This window comes from Chrysochloris asiatica, unplaced genomic scaffold, assembly GCF_000296735.1.
Source record: "Chrysochloris asiatica unplaced genomic scaffold, ChrAsi1.0 scaffold00079, whole genome shotgun sequence".
Classification (NCBI taxonomy): Eukaryota; Metazoa; Chordata; class Mammalia; order Afrosoricida; family Chrysochloridae; genus Chrysochloris; species Chrysochloris asiatica.
The window spans coordinates 5812266-5829611 of NW_006408597.1; the positions used below are offsets into that span (position 1 = coordinate 5812266).

Genomic DNA, 17346 nt, shown 5'->3' on the forward strand with positions numbered 1-17346 from the left:
GAGCCCTTAGATTTGTCCCTATTTTTTCATTGATGACCTTTATAATTCTGGGATTCACATTTAGGTCTTTAATTCAGGCTGATTTGATTTTTGCATATGGAGTGAGGCAAAGGTCTTGTTTCTGTCTTTTGCATCTCGATTTCCAGTTCTGCCAGCACCATCTGTTGAAGAGACTATGTCTTCCCCACTCAGTGTACTTTGGCCCTTTGTTAAAGATCAGTTGGCTGTAGGTGTATGGGTTAATTTCTGGATTCTCAATTCTGTTCCATTGATCTATGTATTTTTCACTGTACCAGTACCTGGCTCTTTTGACCACTATAGCCATGTAGTATCTTTTGAAATCAGGCCGTGAGAGGCTTCCAACCTTGTTCTTCTTGAGGAGTGCTTTGCTTATCCTGGGTCTCTTTCCATTCCATTATAAAGTTTGTAATTGTTTTTTCCATCTCTCTAAAGAATATCATTCGAACCTGGATTGAGATTGCATTATATGTGTAGATTACTTTGTGTAGTATTAACATTTCCACAACGTTATGTCTTCCTATCCAGGAGCATGGTATATATTTCCATTTTTGTAAGTCTCTTTTGGTTTCTTGTAGTAGTGTTTTGTAGTTTTCTTTGTATACAAAGAAAAGTAGTGTTTTGTAGTTTTCTTTGTTTCTCTGATTACATTTTCCTAAATATTTCAACCTTTGAGTGGCTATTGTAAATGATATTATTTTCCAAATTTCCTTTTCAGTGTTGTCATTATTAGTATACAGGAATCCAACTGATTTTTGTATGTTGTTCTTGTACATTGACACTTTGTTGAATCTTCCAATGAGTCCCAGTAGTTTTTTTTTTGCTAAGTCTTTGGGGTTTTCTATGTATAGGATCATATCATCTGCAAATAGAAAGAGATTTACTTCCTCTTTGCAAATTTGGGTGCCTTTAATTTCCCTATCTTGCATTATAGCTCTAGCTAAGACTTCCAACACAATATTGAATAGGAGTGGTGATAATGGGCATCCTTGTCTGGTTCCTATTTTCAAAGGGAAGGCTTTCAGTTTCTCTCCATTGAGAGTGATGCTGGGTGTTGGCTTTGTATATATGCTCTTAATTACATTGAGGAATTTCCCTTCAATTCCTACTTTGTTGAATGTTCAGGCCTTTTTCCTAGTGATTTACAGTTCAGGGCCAGCTGTGGGCATTTTGTGCTGCTGTTTGGTTTTCAGCAGATCTGTATGCCTGTGTAGTAGAACCCTCCAGTGATGGGAGGATGTCCACTCACTCAGGCACCCTCTCTAGTCACCAGAATGGAGGTACACAGACAGCAAGAGTTCAATGAACAGAGGAAAGAAAATAAATATATATAGAGAGAGAATGTCCACACCTTTATCTTTGAGGATGTGTCAGGCATCACGGTAGCTCTGATCCTTCCCCCATTCCATCTTACCCAAGATGGCTGCTCCAGGAGCCAATGAGGTCAGCTGATCAGAAAAAAACCACTTGTTTTCTTGCTTCTGCTACAAGTTTCACTGGCTAAAAGCCTTCAAACTTTCTAAATATTCTTTAATATGTAGTTCACAGTTCTGGGACTGTCCCCTAAACCTGCTTCATCCGGTATTCTGTATTATTGCTGACGGAGATCCTCACTGCACTTCTCCCCAATCAGCCATCTGTCTTTATAATTTTTAACTTTGTCTTTGGTTTTCCCATGATGTGTTTAGGTGTGACTATATTATTTCCTGCTTGAGGATTGTTGAGCTTCCTAACTTTGTAGATTAGTATCTTTCATTAGCATTTGAAAAATCCTTAGTTAATTTCTCTTCATTTATGCTAATTCTCTCTCTCCTCTACTTTTTTGTTGTTGCTGTTATGTGACGTCCAATCTGTTCTGACTCATAACAACCCTGTATAAGATTTCCAAGGAGTGATTAGTGGGCTTGAACCACTGACCTTGTGGTTTAAACTGGATTGTGGTCTAGTGCTTAACACCAGGACTCTCTTGTCCGTATAATAGACTAACCAGAAGAGAATAACCCAATGGCCGTTTTTTTTTGTTGTTGTTGTTTGTTTAAAGAAAAGATGTTTCTACTCTTTTACTACAAGAAGAATTCTTGTTGTTGTTATGTGCTGTAGAGTCAGTTCCAACTCATAGTGACCCTGTACTGGGTTTCCCAGGCTGTAAATCTTTATGGGAGCAGAACGCCTTATCTTTCTCCCGTGATAGCTGGTAGTTTAGAACTGCTAACCCTGAGGTTAGTGGCCCAATCCGTAACCACTAAGCTACCAGAGCTAGTCCATAATGCAGGGTTCATATTACCAAGTCCAGTTATATATTCACTTTGAGTACAAAGCTTGGGGGCCATTCACAGAGTGGGTAGAATATAATTAAAGATTTTCCCAAGATTTGTGGCAGTGCAATTCAAAGAAAAAAGCCATACTGATCTTAAAGTGTAACAGATACTCTTTTGCTCAACTTCTGCATCAGCCTCAGGAAGTAAAACAAGACAAGGAATGTACCAATAAAAATCATTCTGTTTTTCTTTTCATTTGAATTCAGTCTTGTTCCAAAGAGAATTAAAAGACCCTAATCAAGACATACCTAATACAGAACATAAAATAAATGAAAAGATACGTGAAATAAATTAAGAGAAAGAAAATATAGGTAGGAAGGTCAGAATTATTTGCATAATTAAATTTCATAAGAAATAGCGTGTTAAGTGCCATTGAGTTGGTTCTGATTCATAGCAACCCTGTATATGATTTTTGAGGAGTTGCTGGTGGGTTTGAGCCATTGACCTTGTGGTTAGTGTTTCTGAGGAGCAGCTGGTGGGTTCCAATTACTGACCATGTGGTTCAAATTCCAGTGCTGATCCACAGAACCACATCCAATTCAGACAAGTTCTGTTAGACCACCAGAGCAGATCCTCAAAATAGAGATTCCTGAATCCAGGCCTATGGGGAGGTCCTGGGATCTGAATTTTTAACAAACTACTCAAGGGATTCTCGTGTTCAGGGAGAATCCAATAAAGAGTCTGCAATTTTCAGTCTGTGGTAGTGGAAACAGCATTGCATCAGTGGAGAGGAATCCAGATTCTGATCTTGGTTCTGCCTCTACCAAACTATATGATTTGGGGGCACATTACCTCATGTTTCTGGGACAGTGTTCCTGTCTGCAAGAATAGCCACGAAGAGAGGTGCGTTATGGCTACTGCATGCTTGACAATTGTGTTTCTGAGGGAAGCCTGGAAGAATTAGTCACCTACATTCCTGGAAAATTCTTGATGACATTCAGGTGAGAGAGAATCATCCTGTAATGAGTTTCTATGACAGATAAGCAAGGTTGCATGAGCTGGCTGGTCTCTGGAAGTTGGCAGACATTATGCCCAGAATACATCTACCATGGCCAGGGCAGGACGGGAGAGATAGGACTCCCAGGCCAGAAGCTGGAAACTTGACAACCTCGCCATCTTGGCTCCAACTACCATCTTGATAACTGTGGTTCAAAAAGAAGGACCTGTGAAGGCTGTCCTGAAATGGGAGTGGTAAGGTGGCCGTGAGGTGCCCTTTTTGTGGGTGTTTTGCTCAGAAATATCAAGCCTCTGGAGGTGAGATGAGAAGCTTTCTAAAATGGACTGGCGTGCATTTTCATTTTCAGTGTAGACTGTCCAAATAGATGCTTTCAGTTCAGGCTTTGTCTAGGTCCTACAGGAATTTACCAGATAAATTTAATTTGTAAAACAGAAGGTCAAGAAATGTCTACAACCTCTTATATCATCAATTCCAAGTTCTAGGCACCAACACATTAGAAAGGTTGTAAACAAATGTGCCACAAAGCCTGCTTGAAAGGAATTCATTTGAAGTCTATTACAGAACTCTCCTCTTTTTGGTTTCTGGGTTATCTTTTGATTGCATCTGTGAAGTCTAGAAAACTTAATTTCAGTGTTCTGCTCTGCTAATAACTATGTCTTCCTCTTCATCTCTACCTTCACAAATTCTCTCTTTTAAGTCTATAGTCACAAGGTCTATTTTTTTTTTTTTCCTTTCATTTTAGCTTTTGCTTTTTGTTTGTTTTAGCAAGCCTATTTTGTTCAGATACCTTTCTTTTCCTTATACTGTACTGTTTTCAGTTTGGAATTTCTCACTTGGGCTTTCTCATCTGACCCATCACAAATATACATATCCACATAATTCTGTGTACTTACTTATTTCATTTAAGTTACTGTTGCTTCTTTTTTAACTTTGGGATAATTTGGATAAATTGGTGAGATTTTCAACTCCATGTATAGTAACTAGAAAGTACAGAGATGAATCTTCCAGTAGAATATTCCTTCCTCAGGGCTACTTCCTGAAGATTAATGCTATTCACATCTTTGATTTTCCTCATGCCACTAAGAAAGTGGTAATACTCAGTTTCCTGAGCTTCTGACAGTGACAGGGTCTTGGATGCACTAGGGCACACCTCATACATTCTTCATCAATATAGTTTTTGAAAAGAAACTTGCATTTCTCAGATTTCACCAGAAGACTTTCATCATTAGTACTACTTGTCTGTAGCATCTTGCCATCTTGTATTGAAATACCTGCTGTTTGTTTGAGGCTTATTCTTCTCACAAGGCACGAGGAGGTAGGTCACATGAAGGTACAGATAGTTTGGTGTCCAGCCATGCAAGAGATGAGACACTGTTGGTTAAGTCAGCCTCATTATGGTCATCAGCTCTACTTTTTTCATCTTTTAACTTTACCTACAACCAAAAATTGGTCTCAATACAGAAGAGAACCAGCTATTTCCAGCACTTGTTGGTAGAGGAGAAGCTCTAATGGTGGTGACTGTTGTTAAGTGACGCTGAGTCAGTTCCAACTCATAATGACCCTGTATAGGGTTTCTAATGAGCAGCTGGTAGGTTTGAACTGCCAACCTTGTGGTTTGTAGCTCAGTGCTGATCTTCCAGTGCCACACTAGGGTCCAATGATGATGATAAGATCTCCTAAAATAATTGAAAAGGTATCTGCTGGTTCTTGATGGGAAACGAGCTGCTTCACTAATGGTTGGAAAGTCTGCTGGAAGCTACTGCATGCGAGCTTGATTGTGTTTCTGTGTAAACACAGCCTCCATTGGCATCATGACCTGCCCAGTATTCCTGGATTTCAAGTTTAGATTTGGTGCCCTGGGTCTTGGTGATCTGGATTTTTTCTTCATGTATCTCTCCACATCCGTATGAGCCACTTTAGGAAGGTATAGAGGAATAATGGTTTCCTGAAATACTATTCCAGCATTTTTCCTCCACAGGTGGTTGGTGGGAATGAAGAGCTTGGAACTGGTGCATTGGATGTGGGTCTAAACATAATACTCATGGAGTTGACAACAATTGTGGTTCTAGCCAACAACAATATAGCTAAATTCTTTGTTTTAGTGTATGACTGCCAAGTACCCTTTGTGTAGATTAAAGTCCTGCTACGTTGGTTGGCATTGCTGAGCAAACTTCTTGTGAAAAAAACTGTGGACTGTCCCCAGTGTCATAGCAATTGCTGACTGAATGTCCTGTTTGACCTCGTAAACCAGTTGAGCATGAGATTCTTCTGATTTGTCTTAGGGACAACCTAAACTTCAAGCTAAGCTATGCCAACGAATGTGGGACCCTAATATAAATGAAGGCTTTCTGCCCCTGTAAAGATTTACAACTTGGGAAACCCTATACATAGTGGCTATGAGTTGGAACCGACTCCATGGCACATCACCACCACCAATATAAATGGACAGTACACAGTGAGGTAGTGACTGCTCCATGCAGTAGTTAGGCAAAATGTGAGCCTGTTGGTGAAATGCACTTTAACTAGATAGAACACGCTGCTGGTGTTTCTAGCTTCTCAGCCTTTTGAGGATTCTACTATACGGAGCTTAGCTTTTCCCACTGACAATAAATGGTTAGGTTATCTCAGAGCTGTTAATTAATTGACTTTTCAGATTCCTAAATGTTGTTGCTATTGTCTCCTCTTATGTTCTTCCTCTGTTGGAAGATAACTCTTGATGAGTCCCTCATGTATATGAACATCTTGTTACTGACTTTCTTTTACACTGGACTATTTTCTCAAGGGTGTCTGTAGAGTATATAACTTTGAAAGAGAGAGAAAGGTATAATTATAATCCATTATAAAAGGGCCAAACCCCCTAAACTCAGAGTACCTCTCCAGTAATGCACATCCAGGTGCCATCTGGTCCTCTTTGTATTATCCAGCAGGATTGGAGCTCAGGGAACTGGTACACAAAGGTCTGCTACTCTGACTACTGCTATTGCTGTGAGTGATAAACTATTTTGTTTTCTCTGACCCAGGAATTTCATGTCTTCTACCACCATCTGTGAGCCTTTGGTAAGCTAACTTTGCAAGTAGGGGGACATTTCAGACATTTCAGAGTTCTTGACCACCCCCAGTGTTGTTGTTGTTATTAAGTGCCATCGAGTCAGTTCTGACCCATAGTGACCCTGTGTAGGGTTTCCAAGAAGCGGTTGGTGAGCTTGAACTGCCAACCTTGTGGTTCAAACCAACCTTGCCATCCAGTGCATTATCCTGCAGTGCCACACCAGTACTTTGGAGTTAAATATTTTTTCAAATTACTTTATTCTAATTTTTGTGGTATTTCTGAAAAGAAAAGTTTAAATGAATACATTTAATCCATTATATTGTTAGATCCCATTTTTATTGACTTACCGTCCAGCCCTATCAATCTTCTCCTTTGTCTTCTAATATCCTGTGTTCTACTGCTCCTAGCCTTTCACAGTGCATTCTGGAGAAAGATGTCCTGCCACTTATTTGCTATGTGGCCTTGGGAAAGTTAATTAAACTTTTGAATTTGCAATTTTCTTAGTTATAAAATAGAAATAATAAGTTTCTCTCTTTTAGGGTGTGTGTGTGTGTGTGAGAATTAAATGAGGTGAAGAATTTGGTGACTCTATAGGATAAGCACTGGACCACTAGCCACAAGGTTGTGGTTTGAACTCACTAGCTGTTCCTTTGGAGAAAGATGAGACTTTGAAAACACTATACAGGGTCACTATGAATCCGAACCAACTCAATGACACTTAGCAACAACAACAAGGTGTAAATATGTGGTTTCTTTTGGTTCTGTGGTTGTTGCTAATATGAACCTCCTGGTGTGGCACTGCATGATAATGCACTGGACTTTGTAGTTTGTACTGATTCTCTATTGAAACCCTGTAACTGACTGTGAAGAAGCCCAGTGTAGCCTACAGGAAGGTAAGAGGTCACATGAAGGAGAACTGAGACCCAGAAAACAGTGAGTACCACTGTCAAATAAATAAGTGAGGCCATGTTAGGCCTTCTAGCCTTAGTAGAGAAGGCACTGGGGGTTCTGTGGTAGTAACTCTTGCCTTCGGGGTGGGAGACCTGAGGTTCATGCCCAATCAATGCATCTGAAACACAGCCACCACCCATCCGTGTGTTGCTTTGATGCTGAACTGCTTTCAGTGGCGCTTACAGACTAACTAAGCAGACTAGGAAGAAAGGCCTGGATCTTCTTGTGAAAATCCACCAATGGATGTCTGATTCTGTTGTACACAAGGTCTCCAGGAGTCAGGAACTGACTTTATAGTCACTAACAACAACCCAACTGAACCATCAGATGACAATGATCCCAGGTGAGCCTCCCATAAGACTGTCTCAACTGGCAATTCATGGAATCATGACCATGAGAAGTCAGAAGTCAATGAAGCCCTTACGGTTTATAGTTACTTTTGTTTGTTATGCAGCAGCACATGACCAATATACCTCCTCAGAGAAATAATCTAGACACATGCAAGCAAAGTTCATCAGTGTATTCTCCAAGCTCAAAAAGTACTTCTATCACATGGTACACTTCTAGTACATGGTGGTGGTGTGTTCTTGAGTCAGTCCTGACTTACAGCGATTCTGTCTAGGGTTTTCAAGGAGCAGCTGTTGGGTTTCAACTGCCGACCTTGTGGTTCAAGCCAACATTGTGGTCCGTGCATTATCCTGCAGTGCTTCATCAGAGCTCCACTCCCCAAGCAGTGATCTCAATATCTATATTGCGCAACCTTCCATTATCATGATCTCTCAGTTCCTTGGTCTCTTTCTTTTCATAATCTTATCTTCCATCCCTATGGTCATACCCTAGACCTTGTCACCAATAAATGCAAACCCTCCATAATCTCAGTTTATTATATTTCACAACCACCACCTCCTATATTTCCAGTTCTCTCATTTTAGCCCCCAACTCCCAAAGTCCTGTGCCATTGGAACTACAATTTATTGTGAGCATTACTCTTTACTCTCCTTCCCTTCCTTATTTACTCAATTAAAATTTAATGGCTAATCATTTTAGTTGCTTTTTGCCTCTTTCTCAATTCATCATATTCATTTACTTTCTACAGCCTTAAATAAGTCCAACTTTCTTGATCTATGCTCAAACCACAGAACTAAATACAACTGGAGAAACAATTTTCTTTTTAATATTTTAAATTATTTCAAGATGGTCCTTAGTGCAACCTAGTAATCAGCACTCTATTTTCCTAATTTAATCTCCTTTACTCTCCTAAATGACTACTCCATAGCTTTGAATCACTCCTCAAATCTTCAACATTTCTCTTTACTCTCCTAAATAATTATTCCATTGCTAAGAATCTCTCCTCAAATATTAAATATCTCCACCCCTGCCTTAATTATTTAGTACTGCTATAACAGAAGTGCCACAAGTGAATAGCATTAACAAACATACATTTATTCACTTTGTTTAGGAAGTTAGAAGTCCAAATTCAGCATGTTAGCTCTAGCTCTAGGGAAAGACTCTCTCTCTCTATTGGCTATGAGTGAAGGTCCTCATCTCCTTTCAGTGTCTGTGGGCCAGGTATTCCTTGGAGATCTCCATGTGTCTTGACATCAGTCTTCCCCTGGATCTAGGAGGTTCTCAGTACAGGGACACTGGGTCTAAATGATGCGCTCTGTTCCCAGTTCTTTCTTGGTAGGAGTCAGGTCCCTCTTTCTCTGCTCAATTATCTCTCCTTTGATCTTCTTGTTCTACAAAACTCCCCTTACATCAGATCAGGGCTGTGACCTGAGACAGGGTGTCACATCCCACCCTAATCCTCTTATAACTGATTGGCTGATCACATCAGATTACATCACAGAGGATGACTACATCGTTACATAACTGTCGAACCACTGAGAATCATGGCCCAGCCAAGTTGACACTCAACTTCAACCATCACAAGCTCCTTGTTTACCATATTACTAAGAAGGTAAAAACACCTAGAAGAGAACTTCTGTAAGCTTCCATTACACCTCCCCACTTATTTGTATCACTGTGGCTATTCTGGTCACCCATTTCCTAAGGATGATTTGTACACTTTTTTAGTGAGAGATATACACTTAGTTGCATAGTTGCACACTAGATTCCATCTCTCTTATGTGCTCTGGGTATCAAGACTTGAATTTCCACTTGTTCCTCTGCACCACTTTTTATCACTATGTACTGAGTCATTCTCATCATTCTGCAAACATACTGTCACTTTCATATTATTTTAACAAACAAAACACATTTTGACACCATTTTGCCTCCAGATACTATTGCATTTTTTCTTTTACAAGAAAACTCCTTCAAAGATTAATTACACTCATTACATTACATCAAATCTCCCATTCAGAGTTGAATGCACCCCAAGAAAGCTTTTTGCTCCACAAACTTTCATGGACAGTACACTTAAGATCGCCAATGAATTTAGTGTTGCTAAAGTGTAGTGGTTACGAATCGGGCTGCAAACTGCAAGGTCAGCAGTTCAAAACTGCCAGCTGCTCCATGATAGAAAGATGAGGCTTTCTGCTCCCATAAGGATTTACAACCTCAGAAACCCTGTTCAGGGTCGCTATGCGTTGGAACCGACTCGATGGCACTTAACAACAACAACAAATTCAATTGTCAGTTCTTAGTCCTTAACTTTCTTATTTACCAGTAGCAGTTCACATAATAGATAATTCTATTCTTCCTGGAAACATTTTCTAGAAGATCTGGTTACTATTTTCCTCTTCCCCATCTATTCCCTCTCAGCTTATTTTTCCTGATATTTCATTTTCTCTGACTCCTGTATATTGCTGTACCCAGGTTTTAAAATTCAGACTATGCTTTCTATCTGCACTCACTCCTGTCATGGGCTCCTCAATTCAATCCCCTAGCTTTAAATACTACTTACATGCTGATGACTTATGTCCCTAGCTCAGCCTTGAATATAGAAAGGATGCATGGTAAGGCTATATCCTTAATGGTTGGCAAAGAGTAATTTCTTCTTCCAAACAAGGAATCAGGACTCACTTTTATTTAAGAAGTACACTGATTGTGTCATCTTAAAATTTATAAATGCTCTTAGATACTTCCCAGATCACAATCTAGACTAAATAAATCTTCAGTTGCCATTTCCTGTTGCCACTTGTAAGAATATTTACCTGTGACGACGCTGGGGATTTTGGAGAGAAAGCTCTTGACTGTTCTGATAGGCACACCTCCTGTCTTATCATCTTGCATCTTTGTAACGATGTCTTCAATCTGGAATATATTGAAGAATAAAATATATTATATCCTCCCATAAAATAATAGCAAATGGCACATGTATAAATAACCAAAATGTGTGAACATAAATGCTAGTAATAGATATCAGGACACATCTCCACCTAGTCAGTCAATAAACATAGCATCCATATCTGTAATGAGTTGGGTGTTGGGTGTGGGGAGATCAGGGGGTTATATAAAATCATGTAAGGCAAGTTCTACAAGAACAACTCTCTAGTTAAACAAGGCAGGAAAGGGGAGAGACATCAGGATTCTTGATGGACTCCAACATATCATTCAGTATGCATGTGATGAAATTCTTCTTTATTCCATAATGGGTTTGTATATAGGTTAAACCATATAAGATTGCCATATTAAACTGGAAATGGCAATTTCACGAGATTTAATTTAATATATTGGGACTGTGGTGGCTGTGTAGGATAGGCACTGGACTATGAGTCACAAGTTGGTGGTTCGAGCCCACCAGTTGCTCCACAGAAGAAAGATGAGACTTTCTGCTCTAGCAAAGATTTACAACCTGAGAAACTGCGAATTGGATCACTATGAATCAGAACTGACTCAACGACACTTAACAACAACAACAATCTAATATGCTATGACACTGCCTGTAGGACATGTAAACAGGGCTGCTACTGGGACCAGAGAAGGATCCAGACCGAGTCAGATGGGAGAGAAAAGAAGTGAATCAGGACATCAAAAGCCCTGAGTCTCAGAGGTTATAAGGGATGGCATGAAGCTAGTCATTGTGAGCCAGGGCAGAAGGGATGCAAGCACAGCATTATCTCCTTTTAAGATTACACTGTGAGGAGCAAGATGATGGTACACAGAAGACTGGAGCCTAGGCTTGGTGATACAGGATGATTGTTGTTGTTGTCAGGTGCCGTTGAGTGATAGTGATCCTGTACATAATAGAACGCAACACTCCACAGCCCTGTGCCATCCTCACAAATGTTGTTACACTTGAGAGTCCATTGCTGCTGCCACTGTGCCAGTCCATCTCACTGGGGGTCCTCTTTTTTTCCCAGACTCTCCACTTTCCAATTATTAATGATGTTTGCAGCTGTTTCCCCTGATTTTGTGTTGTGCCTTCTCAACAAATGAAGGGCCCCAAAACTTTATTCCATTTGTGTCATCATGGTCAACTCTACTTCGAGGAGGCAGCTCTTAATGCCTTCCAACCTGAAGGACTTGTCCTTCAGCACTTTATCAGACAGTGTTCTGCTGCTATTAATAAGGTTTTCAGTGACTAAATATTGGGAAGCAGTTCACCTTGCCTTCTTCTTGGACTGTTTTAGTCTGGAAGCTTGGCTGAGATATATCCACCATTGGGTGGCCCTGTTGGTATTTCAAATACTGTTGGCATTCCCAGCAACACACAAGCCACCACAGTATGACAAACTGACAAATGAGTGGTAGGTGAACTAAGGTACTGTGTCCATATACTGAAAACAAAACAGAGACATGATGGACTAAAGATGTAAGTACCTAGATTGGGATAAAATTCCTCAGGAAGACATTTTCAGAAGAACATACAGAAATCTCTAAAAAGGCCACAGACCAGTGGGACTGGTGTTACAGAAGAGGAGAAGGGAAAAGGTTAGGATTCTCCCACATTATGTTCCACTAAGCAATAGGAATTACTTTGAAACACCAGGATAGATTCTGAGTGCTTCTTTAATAGCATCTAATACTCTTAAAAAAAAAAAAAAAAAAAAGTACAGCTGGAATGCTCCTTGGAGGCCAGGATGCCTAGACTTCGTCTCTCAAACGTCGGACATATTGTCAGAAGGGACCAGTCCCGGGAGAAGGACATCATGTTTGGTAAAGTGGAGGGGCGGAGAGAAAGAGGAAGACCCCCAACGAGAAGCGATGGGCTCAAACATAGCAACAATTGTGAGGTTGGTGCCAGACTGGACAGGGTTTCAGTCTGTTGTATGTGAAGTCACTGTGAGTCAGTGCCGACTCGATGGCACCAAATACCAACTATAATTCTCTGAAAGCTGTAGATCAATTATTCTACCATACTAGCATTATACTCTGAGCCAAGTGGTTTTCTTAAAGACATGACTAACAATTGGAAGGATAACTCGTTAGAGACAACACTAGGACATAACATTTCATGACCACAATCATCACGCAGAATAGTAATATCCAACAGTAAAACATAGGAAGTATCTATTATGTGTTAGGCATGATGAGGAGGAAGACTTGGTGGCACAGTGATGAAGTACTAACTGAAAGGGCAGTGGTTTGAACCCACTACACACTCTGTGGGGAAAAGATATGGCAGTATGCATCCACAAAAATTACAGCCTTGGAAACTCAATGGGACAGTTCTGCTCTGTTATCTGGGGTTGCTCTAAGTTGGAAAAATAACAGGTTTAGGCTTCTAAGTATTATAAACATATTTTCCTATTTAATCCTCATAATTACTTTCTAAAATAGAGAACATCATCACCTGCACTTTTTAGATAAACAAATTAAAGTTTAGTTATGTGTATCAGAACATCACAGAGGAAGTAAGCAAAAGGCCAATAAAAGGCAGGGAAATAAGAAAAGACCAAATTGGATGTCAGAAGAGACTGAAATTTGCTCTCCAGCATGGAAATGCTAAGTTGAATAGAAGAAGTGAGTACGTAATTGATCTGACAGAAAATTTCAAAGGGCAGCTCAAGAAGACAAAGTGAGGTATTATAATACAGTGTGCAAAGACCTGTAGTAAGTAAACCAAGATGGAAGAACATGCTCAGCAGTTCTCAAGCTGAAAGAACTGAAGAAAAAAAATTCAAGCCTTTACTTGAAATATTGCAAGATTCCATTGAAAAAAAAATTCAAGCCTTTACTTGAAATATTGAATGATGCCGATAGCATCAAAAGGAGATGGGAAGAATCCACGGAGTCACTGTACCAAAAAGTAATGGTCGATGCTAAACCATTTCAAGAGATAGCATATGACCAAGAACCAATGGTACTAAAGGAAGACATCCAAGCTGCACAGAAGTTAGTGACAAAAAACAAGGCTCCAGCAATCGATGGAATACAAATTGAAATCTTCAATAAACTGATGGAGCACTGGAGGTCCTCACTTATCTCTGCCAAGAAATTTTGGCCAACTGATTGGAAGAGATCCATGTGTGTGCTCATTCCAAACAGAGACAACGAGTGGAATGTGGAAATTAATGAACAGTATCATTACTATCACATGCAAGTAAAATTTTTTCTGAAGATAATTAAAAAATGGCTGCCACAGGACATCTGATACAGAACTACCAGAAAATGAAGCTGGATTCAGAAGAGGAAGTAGAACTAGAGAAATCATTGCTGATGTCAGATGGATATTGGCTGAAAGCAGAGACTACCAGAAAGATGTTTACTTGTGCTTTATTGACTATGCAAACACTTTCAACTTTGTGGATCATGACAAATTATGGATAACATTGAGGAGAATGAGTATTCCGAAACACTTAATTGTGCTCATAAGGAACCTGTACAAACCAAGAAGTAGTCATTTGAACAGAACAAGAGAATACTAAATGGTTTAAAATCGGGAAAGATGTGTGCCAGGGCTGTATTATTTTATCATACTTATTCAATCTGTATGCTGAGCAAATAATCTGAAAAGCTGGATTATATGAAGAAGAACATGACATTAGGGTTGGAGACAGCTCATTAACAATCTGCAATATCCAGACGATATAACCTTGCTTGATGAAAGTGAAGAGAACTTAAGATAATTACTGATGAAGATCAAAGACCACAGCCTTCAGTATGGATTACAGGTCAATACAAAAAAACAAAAATCCTCACAACTGAACCAATAAGTAATGATAAATGGACCATGATAGATGAAGAAAGGATCAATGTTTTCAAAGACTTAATTTTGCTAGGATCTACAATTAACATGCCTGGAAACAGCAGTCAAGAAATCAAGTGGCATATTGCATTAGGCAAATCTGCTACACAAGGCCTCTTTAAAGCGTTCAAGAGCAAAGATACCAGTTTGAGAATGAAGTGCACCATGTTATTTTCAATAGCCTCATATGCATGTGAAAGCCGGACAATGAATAAGGAAGACCATAGGAGAAATGATGCATTGGAGTTACGGTGTTGGAGAAGAATATTGAAAGTGCCATGGACTGCCAGAAGAACGAACAAATCTGTGTTTAGAAGTACAGCCAGAATGCTGCTTAGAAGTAAGGATGGCGAGACTTTGTCTTTCATATTCAGACATATCATCAGGAAGGGCCAGTCCCTAGAGAAGGGCATTGTTGTTGTTTAGTGCTGTCAAGTTGGTTCCGACTCATAGCAACCCTGTAAAGGGTTTCTGAGGAGTGGCTGGTAGATTTGAACCACCAACTTTACAGTTCAAACCAACATTGCGATCCAGTGTTTATCCTACAGCACTACACCAGGACTCCTGGGAAAGGACATTATACTGGGTAAAATGGAGAGTCAGCGAAAAAAAGAAAGATCCCCCACCAGAGGGATTGGTACAGTGGTAGCAGCAATGGGCTCAAGTGAACAAAAACTGTGAGGATGAGGCAGGACTGGGCAGTGGTTTATTCTTTTATACACAGGAGTCCTGGGGTGGCGCTGTGGGTTAATGCGCCAGACTGCAAAGCCGTTTGAACTGCAAGGTTGGCGGTTCTAGCTCACCAGCTGCTCCTCAGAAACCCTCTACAGGGTTGCTATGGGTCGGAACTGACTTGACGGCACTTAACAACAACAACAACAACAACAACAACAACAACAACAGGGTCACTATGATTCAAAACCAGCTCGATGGCACATAACATAACCATAACATAAGTCAGTTAAGTTGTAACAAGAAATAACTTCCAATTTCTTGATGATTTAACACAGCAAAGGATTAGTTCTCTCCTATTCTACAGGTCTATGGGACCATATAAATAATGTATGCAAGACTCTAAAGCTGGGATTCGTTAGTATTACCATCCAGCCAATTTAAAAAAGGAGCCACCTCAGAAGCCGGAACAGACAACCCCAGGACCATACAAAAAGAAGTGCCTGAATGGAGTGTGAGATCCCGACCGAGAAAAGCAGCAATAGCAGAGGTGATGGCAGAGATGGTGGCATGGAGAGACACAGCAGCTTTGGGCTTTAGGTCCGTGGACTGAGTAAAGCTGAGTGCCTTTGGGCAGGAGACTGGCTTGAAGACTGTGCCCTTTGGACATTCACACACTGCCTAATAGAGCTTTGTAAAGGTTGCCCAAGCAGGGAAGAGGCAAAGGGACCACATGGCTGAGAGTCCTAAGACAAGAGTGAGTCATGCCTGCAGAAAAGAGGCATTTCTGATTGGAGGGCCGCTGTGACCTGAGTTGGTTTTGATCTTGAATTGTACCCTGTTCACTTTCCTAATAAACCCCATAACGTTAAGTATTGTTATGAGTTCTGTGTGGCCATTGCAATTGATTATTAAACCCCAGATGTGAAGCAGAGAGGGCTGTGGAAGGGATGGTTGGTGTCAGAACAAGGTGAAGAAGATTGTAGGGTGGAATCAGGTCTGACTTCTGCTTCATAGGAATCGACTTTGAGCTGCTTTTAAGTTTGATTCATGTTCCCTCTTGGGAAAGTCAGACCAGGTCACCATGTGACTCTTCCTCCATTCTTCTTTGGATATTTCTGGGTTTCCCTAAGAAACACTGGTAGTAAGAAAGAATCTTATGTTCCCAGGCCCTCAGGCAGTGGATAGGTACCTCATGCTAGGGCCATTCTCTAAAAAAACCTGTATTCTGTTCAATGGCAGTATAAGAAAGACTTTATTCACATTCATGTTAATAGTCTCAGCTGCTGCCCTCTTTGAGTCTCAGAGATTCAACCTGACAATTTAGAACATTTGAAACATTCCTTATCACCAGCTAAGGGGAGCTATTCCAGGGAAATGATCACATTTACAAAGTAATCTATACATTTGATCTAGTGTGTTATCTGAAACCAGAAGCATCAGTTACATGGATGTTTTCTTTGGAATAGCTAGAAAAATCACTGAGTATTGGAGGGAAGCCAATAATTCAACAACTCCCTTAGGTCTCTGATTGGGTATAATGATTATAATTGCTAGTCTATACTGATGTGGGCTAGATTTGAAGAACTGGTTGTGCAGAGGACTCCTTTTTTGTTTTGTCTATTTAGTTGCTACCACATGCTACTGAATCTTGAAAAATCTAATTTGTGAAGGAGGAAGACCTATTTTCTTATATTGACACACAGTGTACAAAGAGCACCGTCACTCATCAGGGGTCTGAGGCAATCACAGAGGTCAAGTCTCTTAACTGAAGAGGGATTACATACCAGCAAGAGTGTGCAGTATCACAGTCAGGGTAGACTGCATCGTTGGTCCACTTGCTAGACTACTCATTGCATGGATATGCATATAAGCCCTCACCATAGCCTCATGGTAAGTAGAGTCTACCTCTTGACTTTTAGCCATGACCAAGTGATTTTCCTAACTAAAGGGATGTTACTGAATTTGATGTGAGCATATGCTTGCAATGTATGAGAAAGCATCACCAAGTCCATGAAGAAAATGGAATTAAAAGACAATGGAATTGTAACGGATTGACTTCTGTTCCTCCCAAATATGGGTCACCTTGAGTGGACCATTTTTCTCAGTGCTTTGGCAGTTATGTGATCTGATGTCATAAACCAATAAAAGTATTAAGGATGGAATATTGTTGTTGTTAGGTGCCATCGAGTCAGTGCCGACTCATAGCAACCTTATGTACAGCAGACCAAAACACTGCCCGATC

The 17346-nt window shown here is 40.2% G+C and overlaps 1 protein-coding gene across 2 annotated transcripts in view; it reads right to left on the minus strand.

The window, feature by feature from the left end:
- RGS6 (regulator of G-protein signaling 6) overlaps positions 1 to 17346 on the minus strand; it is an 833734-nt gene that overhangs the window by 308438 nt on the left and 507950 nt on the right. For both annotated transcript variants that reach the window (XM_006865561.1, XM_006865562.1), the window contains exon 2: positions 10453 to 10552. In XM_006865561.1, coding sequence (XP_006865623.1) covers positions 10453 to 10552 — 100 coding nt within the window. The remainder of the gene's footprint in view (positions 1 to 10452; positions 10553 to 17346) is intronic.